General features: G+C 45.7%; 1 protein-coding gene across 1 annotated transcript; it reads right to left on the reverse strand.

Annotated features, from left to right (window-relative positions):
- Positions 1-1,657: 1,657 nt before the first annotated feature.
- On the reverse strand, positions 1,658-8,148 carry TMEM74 (transmembrane protein 74). The gene has a single exon (XM_010709212.3). The coding sequence runs from the start codon at positions 7,067-7,069 to the stop codon at positions 6,110-6,112; it is 960 nt and encodes a 319-aa protein (XP_010707514.1). The 5' UTR covers positions 7,070-8,148; the 3' UTR covers positions 1,658-6,109.
- Positions 8,149-8,156: the final 8 nt, after the last annotated feature.

Consider the following 8,156-nt stretch of genomic DNA (forward strand, 5'->3'; position numbering starts at 1 on the left):
CCTGAATGGTTAGTACAAAACAGAATTTTTCAACAGCATTCTTCAAAAAAAAATATATATATATGTATATATTTGCCATCCCTTACGTATTTATTTATTTCAAGGGTTTTGTAATGATTAAGTTCTATCTCACAGTGCTCAGCTATGACTTAAGAGGCCTTGGTGTCTGTTCTCAGCTGTTCAGCTGGTTCTCTGGGCAAAAGAGGCAAGGCACTTAATCTGTAAAATGGTCAGTATGAATCTGTCCTATACACTGCTTTGCTATCAAGGTGCAGGAGACTTTATATAAACATTATGCATCGTGCCAGAGGAGATCTCACTTCTCAAGCTGCGTACATTCACATAGAAGCACTTTCAGAGCTGGTCTGTAAGTGAAGAACAAATACAAATGTTTTAGATTACAAAGTCATTTTTCAAAAAGATGACCAAATGCTACACGAACTGCAGCTCAGTTACTGGCAATACCTCAGAATTTTTACCATATATAGAAGTGCAGAATTCTGCATGTAAATTAGAAGAATTGCTACAAGCCTATGATACAGCAAGTCTGCAAAAATATTTTAACTGTAATTGCATTTCAATCTAATAAAAATGCATTATTTGGCTGTGTTTCTATAAAGTAGGTAACACTGATGTTTAAACAAACAAATACTAATCAGATTGTTTTGTCTGGTTTTATCCAAAGGTGTAATAGCCACAATTTAATTTAAACCAGTAAGAAAATCAGAGAACTATGCAGTCTAAGGGCGCTTGAACTTGTCAGGACTTACGCACAAGGGAAAAAAGTCCCTGTGCATATAATATATGATGATGAGTCTTTCAACATGTAAAAATATAAGCTTAAAAAGAATCCTGTAAAAACTAATAACAAATACAGTGGTTGCTTTCAGTTAGAAAGCCTCCTAGATCTTTAAGCTCATAGATAGTCGTATCTATAAATACACCTACTCTCTTAACCTCTTAATAACCACTGGTTATATACCATAGGCTATATCTGGCATGAGGGCAATTTACTGCAGTCAATTTACTTCCCCTGGGGATGCATTTATTACTGCTGTAGCAACAACAGCCTGAAACCCAACTGGGGAAGCAGGGCCCTAATGTACCAGGTACTGTGAACACTCAGACAGATGCAGGCAGCGGCCGCTCCAAACTGAATTGAGACTCTGGAGTGACACTCCCTCGCATGCCTTGATTAACATGACAGCAGTAGGAAGAGGTCTGGCCCCTTCATTAGTGTATGAAAAATGACATTGCAAGGCATGACCTTCAAACCATACATTTGTACCCTGTTTGGGTGGAAACACAGGCTGCCAAGGAAGGGTGAGGTGCTGAGCTGGCATGCTCAGCACTAGGTTTTTTAGGAAAACAAATGCACGAACCAAGAGCAAGTCATGGCAAGGCTGGGGTGTGGACACGGCCTCAGCATTGAGTTGTGTGCGGTGATCGTGAGCAGGGGCTTGACACCCACCTCACACAAAAGCACCCCACAGCCATCTGCTCACATAGCCACGGCTGCCCACTGCTTCTCTGCTTTTCTGGAAATATAAAGTTGGGTGGGACACCTGTGTAGGCAAATTTTAAGCCTGCATGCGTGGCACTTTCTGTCTGCGACCAGTAGCTCAGTGAGGGGCAAAGATAACAACAGTGACACAGCTCAGCTTTACAGGCTTTTATTTTTTAACCTTTACAGAACGCTGCTGCAATTATAATAAGGCATCAAATGCACGATTGAAAAGCTCACGATGAACTGTGACGTTTCGCCCTTTTATGGGAGAAAAAGGGGTTTTACAAGATTATAGCAGTTGCTTTCACAGTCAGTAAACTCGTTATTCATTACAGACAGACTTTTAAAAGAATTACAAAGATTAAAAAACTGTAAACGTATCAAAACCAGCGACAACCCAGCATAGCATCCTTGGAGAGAGCCTGGGGTTCCCTGCTGCAGACTAGGCTTTGGGCTGGCAGTGAGGATGGGGTCCTACCATTGCAGTAGGCCTCACTGTGGGCAGAGCCCCTATCAGGTGTTTGGCAGCTCCCAAATGGCCCAGCCTCTGTCACAGATTTCTGATCAAGAGAAATAAATAATAAAGGTCGCCAGGAGCTGTTGGAGCAGTGGTGGCACAGGAAGGAGACCCAGCTGAGGCCTCGTGACCCCTCCCCAGGGAGGCAGAGATCCGGCAGAGCCCAGCCACATGCTCTGGCACCCCAGCTAACACGTCATGAGGTAGAAGATGGGCAAGTGTCACATTTTGCTGTGAGGGTTGGTCAGGAATAAAATGCTCCTCCTCGATATGAATAACTGTTTCCAGAAACCTGAAACCCATTTCAGATGCTCCAAATTTACATTCTCCAAGAAGGAAGCCCTCCATAGATCCGCACAACAAGTTTAAGCCCAGGCAATTTAAAAAATTGTCCTCACACTTGCATCCTTAAAGCATTTAGATTCTGAGCAGGGGAAATCAAGTGACTGGGGTGTAGGAATAGGCAATTAATCACTCTTGGCCTCAGCCCTTGGTACAGCCATTTGAGACCAAAGCGATGCAAACAGTTGTCTAGCAGGCAGCAAACAGTTGTCTAGCAGGCAGCAGACAAGTACGTTCATTTCCTACAACCAAGACCCAGATAGCAAGTGTTTGGGTTTCTCTCACGCTGCACATCATTAGAACCTGAGAGTCCTGAGGTTTTATATCACACAGCCAACTCACACAGCCTTAACATTTGCACAGGTGTCTTGTTTGGTGATCAGAGAAATGTCCTGAGATTGTTCATCTGCTAAACTCTTGCATTCCGTTCTCTAAAAGTCTGCCTTCACTTCTTTAGTAGAACACATGAACAACAAAATAAAGAGATTGTGTTACTTCTGTCATTTATTTATTTTTTTATTCCTCACACTTCTGCAGTGTATATTTAGATTATTAGGTTGACTTATGTTTCCTTAAAATGCTCAGGGAATATTTGAGGGTTCATTTAAGTATTGCAAGCTTATGATCTGTGACAGGCATTTTACAAAGTGTCAGAAAACTTCTCGCTTGATAATAATATACTGGCAGTCTGGGGAACATGCTCTTTTCTAGTGCTAATAACCAGCATTAAAGCATGCCATGGTTCCTACAAGAAATCTGTGATCCTTACAGTGTTAGCTGTCATCTTCCTGCAATTATGGAATGTACTCCAATTTTATGCATATGTATCATTAAAAAATAAAAATAATGGCTCACAAAATCACCAGCCTCTGCAGTGTACATGAACACTGAGCACAGGGCTTCCCATTAGGAGGTCTGGGGTGATGAAAGGGTTTTTGTCCCTGGTGATGCCTTGTGCCAGCTGCTGCCCCTGTCTGGGTGCAGTCTGCCCTCCTGCTTGGCAGGGCCTCCCCTGTGCTTCTAGAGGACATGACCAGGGTTGTGTCCTTGTACCCCCAGGGCAAAAGACAGCTAGCAATCAGCCTTTCTTCTCCGCGTCTTGCTTCTCAAGCAATCTCACTCCCTGCTCTCACTGATCTCAGTGGGCTGAAGGTTCTCCTTACATAAGTAAGCTATTCCTCTTTTTCACCCTGGAAATTCACAGAATCGTAGAATCACGGAACCTTTTGAGATGGAAGTGACCTTTAAAGGCCATCTAGCCTCACTCCCTTGCAGTGAACAGGGACACCTGCAGCTAAATCAGGTTGCTCAGAGGCCTGTCGTGCCTGACTCTGAATACCTCCAAAGATCAGGGCGTCCACCACCTCTCTGGGCCCCCCTTTTCCAGTGGTTTATCAGAATTCAGTCCATTGGCTGCACCAATTCAATCCTGACTCCCTGATGACACACTCAGAAGGATGTAAGCTCTCCCAAGGTGACTGCTGGCCACTGCAAGTTCCTGCCCTCAGACACGCTCTGTATCATGACACAGCTGCAAATAACATCTGTTAGGCAGCAGTACCGTCAAACAAGGCTGCTCCTTTAGTTACCAAGTAACACAACTAATGCAGCAGCTAGAACGAGTAACAGCTAAGTAGCATCTCTTTTGCAGGGTCAAAGTTAAAGTCTGAGTACACGTTATGCTATTTACAGCAACCAAAGGCATGAAGGCAGAGCGGTGCAGGTTCTCCAGCTCTCTGCAGAGGGCAGCCATGCCCGCTGAGCCCGAGGGACTGAGCACAGGAGGGTGCCAGGCACAGGAGCTGTGTGTGCCTCCTGCCATGAGCAGCCAGAGAAGAGGGCAAGAGGGACTTTAAAACACAGAACAGAGAAGATATGCAGTTCCCCTGCTACATGTAATGTGAGCTGGAATGGACCATAAACATTCTCATTTGGGTATAAAATACAGCTTTTCCGTTCACTTCTCTGAGTCACACCAGCCACTGAGAGCCCCCTCTGGCAGCCAGGATGCTCCAGGCCTCCTGTCAAACTGTCCTCCAAAGAAGAATAAGGCATCGGTCATGATCTCCACCAGTCACAGCAGACTGAGAAGGAAAGCAGACAGGCTGGGAGCTCTAGCTGTGATGCATCGATGTCAGAAGCAGTGAATCCCAGCCTCTGCAGGAGGACTTTTAGTTATTCTAAACCTTGCCTTGCTACCCCTTCCTAAGATTCTTCTCAGATATTATCTCACAATAGTAAAAATAGTAAAAAATCTTGTTCTTCAAATATTGAATGTTTCTTATATTTGAGATTTAACCCATAGCTGACAACAAACCACATGTTTCTATCACAGTTCTGCAGGCAAGGCCCTTACAGACACAGCTCTTCACTCACATTTGGCTATGGCAGGGGTTAGAACAAATATATATTAGCAATCAATCACGACAAAAAGGTCAGCAGTGCATACAACAACCTTTGCTGTTTTTTCCACCATCACAAGAACACAACTTTAATGCTCCACAGAAACTGGCTGATACTGAACACCATCAGTGGTAGAGGTTTTGGGCTACTGTGCTGCATAATGGTGATTGATAGTGCCATGTACCCTTGATCACCCCCTACGTTAAGTGAGCCCCATGCCAGCCAGTCCAACTGCTTGATGTATAACCTTTGTATTTCCCGACAACTTATTTTTTATAAAGAATTTGGTTTATATTGAATGAGCCTCAAAAGCTCCATCCTGACCTTTTGTTTCTGGTAATGAGAAGGCCAGCAGCCTAGTAACATGAAACTGAAGTTTCAAAAGGATTCATGTGATGCAGACAGGCCCACTATAAGCAAACCCTGCAGCAGAGCTTGAATTTCTTCTGGCATCTGTACTGAAGGAGATGTGTTCAGTCTCTGCATCCCCATGCCTTTTTACTCTTTGGATCTCTTGAGACTCCTAACAGGAGGTCAGTTAATTCAAGTGATGGCAGTTTTCATACAAAGACATCTGTCCACTGGGAACTGAACTTCCTTTATATGGGCCACCATAGCTATCAGAAGTTAGTGACTATCAATCATTACTAATCTGAACCTAAATGCAACAACTGACCTCAAGCTGAAAGAGCCTTTTGTCTCTCACCAACACCACCATGAGCCATATGGTTCCTTGCCCTTTGCCTCTTACTTTTATATTTTAAATAACCACCACTAATTGCAGCATTGCTTGAAAATACGGGAGATTTGTATTAAGACGTGAATAAGCGGTCTTTTTTGCCCACAGGTCTCACTCATATAAAAGAAGGGACTTGCTTAGAATTTAACTATAAAAAAATCTCTTTTAATTAAATATCAGCCTTGCTTCTTAACATGACACCAAGCAGACAGTTAATAATCCTTCTGTAGGCTGCAACAAGCTTCCAACGTGTCAAGGTCGTTCCTGTTCTATATATGAGAGTAATAAGAAAATTATGTAGGCAAGACACCAAAGGAAGGCTTTATGTTAGGATAAAGGAGTTATCTAAGGAATCTACTTGTCAAAAATCTCTTTTTATTCAGTGGTTTTCATTATTTTATACCAATTGCATTTGCTCTGGCATGTTCTCCCTTTACAACAAGTGTTCATATAATGCAAACATTTGATTAGAGAGCTCACAAAAAGACCGTTCTTGTCAGAAAAACAAACTGCATCACCAGCTATCTTTAGCCACATCTATTTCCTTTAATGAAACATACTTTTTTTCTGTGGAAAAGCTGCTTTAAAAATCATGACCACACTAATTATCTATGGCAAGCACATCTTCCTCAACTAATGACAGCTCGAGCATATTATCGTTTGCACCAGACTTCATTCTGAAATTGAATGACCCATAGAGCTTCGCAGACTCCTTGGAGGACGCAAATCTGCTCCTCCGGTACAGCTCCCCTTTCCACATGGACATCATCAGCAGGCTGGAGAGCACCACTCCCCCCAGGGTTAGTAGACACAGCCCGGCAATAACGCAGCGGTCCAGGTGAGCCCCAATCCTGGCGCTCTCGTTCTCCAGTCTCTCCATCTCCCGGGCAGCCACTGTGTTGGGATCCACAGTCACGTCTCTGGGTACCACATAGGAAATGATCACCAGCAAAATCCCACTGACTAGAAACAAAATGGCACTGATGAATCCATAGTCCAAGGATTTCCCAGCCGCTGCCTCCGAGGCAGTTTCATCCTCCTCAGAGACCAGGGATGGAGAGTCGTGCACCCACTCAGGAGGCAGTTCCCGGCAGGAGCGCTGCTGAGGAGCATCCTGGTAGCCTGTTGGACTGGAGGGACTTCTTGCATGCTCCAGATTTACATTTTCATCCACGCAGGAGAAGGATGTCTCGAGTTCCTGGATACAGCAGCAGGGTTTCTTCTTCCCTCCATCCTCTTTCCCCGGAAAGTGCTCAGGCAGGTGGCAGGGTTGGGAGTTGCTGGGGGGTGTGGGGTGCTCCTGGGGTGAGCTGCCTGAGCAGGAGGACACAGGTGCTGGAGTGGGATCAGCCATGGAGCCCCTCTGTGAGGGCTTGCAGTGCCGTTCACAGCGCAGGGCTGCCATGGCCGCTGCTGCTCTGGAGTCCACCTCTCCTGTCTCATGCTGCTGCTGTGGCTGCTGCTGCTCGTAGTGAGGGGCGGGCAGGCTCCAGCCGGCAGCGGGGCCCAGGGCACCCTGCCTGCTCTCTTCGGCCAGGTAGAGAAGCTCCATGCAAGCCATCGGCCTCCCCTCGGTGAGCCCTGACCACTGGGCTACCGCATCCTTCAGCAAGCGCTGCCCCTGGCTCACCAGAGCAGTCTCATGGTGTTCGAGCTGCCGTATCCCAAAAATCTTCTACTCTTTCACCACCGTTTTGTTAGGGACATGGCTTGTGTCAGCTGCTAAATGATTAAACAAATCCCCTCTGACGTTCATTTCTTTTCGGTCTGCAAATGAAACAGCAGAGGGAAAAAACACAACAACAAAGGCAAACCCGACAACCTCCTGACAATACGTTAATGAAGCAAAGAGCAGATAACAGAAATGTAATACATCGCTCGTCCTCTCCGCTGCTCAAGGGGAGATGACAAACACGATTGTTTTAACCATGAACTTAAAGCCGTAATCCTCTTGCAGATCCAAAATCTATTAGGGACTCTAATCAACCTTTGACACCAATATCCAATTAAGGCAGTAAGTCATCTGCAGAGCACAGGATAACTGGAATAACTATGTAAAATGACAGAGGAAAAAAAGACAGCTATTTTCCTTTAGAAGCAAGTAACTTCTTCCCCTTCGAATTAAGAATTTTAAACTCAGAGAGGGAGACTAATTAGAAAGAATCACGCAAATCCCACACAGCTCAGTAATCCAGGATCTGTATTCTCCGGTGGAAATCTGATAATCCTATGGGAAGAGCGGTGCTTTCCTATAGCAGATCTCCAGTTTGATTAAGAGCTTTCGGAATGAAATTATGCCTCAACGACTGATGACTCAAAGACAGATATTACTTCTCATCTGCAATTAATTCGTTCTCCCCCCCTGGTTCCGTAGCCCCCTGGACAACCCGAGGCCGAACTCCCGGTGCAATTAGGGAGAAGCGCAGCCCCGCGGACGTGTTGCACACGCAGACGACACATGTGCACCGATGGCACCGAGGCGATGGGTACGGTACGGACGCGGCTCCCACCGCTCTTCCCGGGACCTCAGCGGTAGCTGAACGTAACGCGCTCGCGGGGAGCGGCTGGATACGCGCACAAGTGTGTGCGCCCCGCCGGTGCGGAACTCGCACCCGCACCCACGCAGCCGGCACACACGCGCACACACC

Source organism: Meleagris gallopavo, chromosome 3 (assembly GCF_000146605.3).
Source record: "Meleagris gallopavo isolate NT-WF06-2002-E0010 breed Aviagen turkey brand Nicholas breeding stock chromosome 3, Turkey_5.1, whole genome shotgun sequence".
NCBI classification, from domain to species: Eukaryota; Metazoa; Chordata; class Aves; order Galliformes; family Phasianidae; genus Meleagris; species Meleagris gallopavo.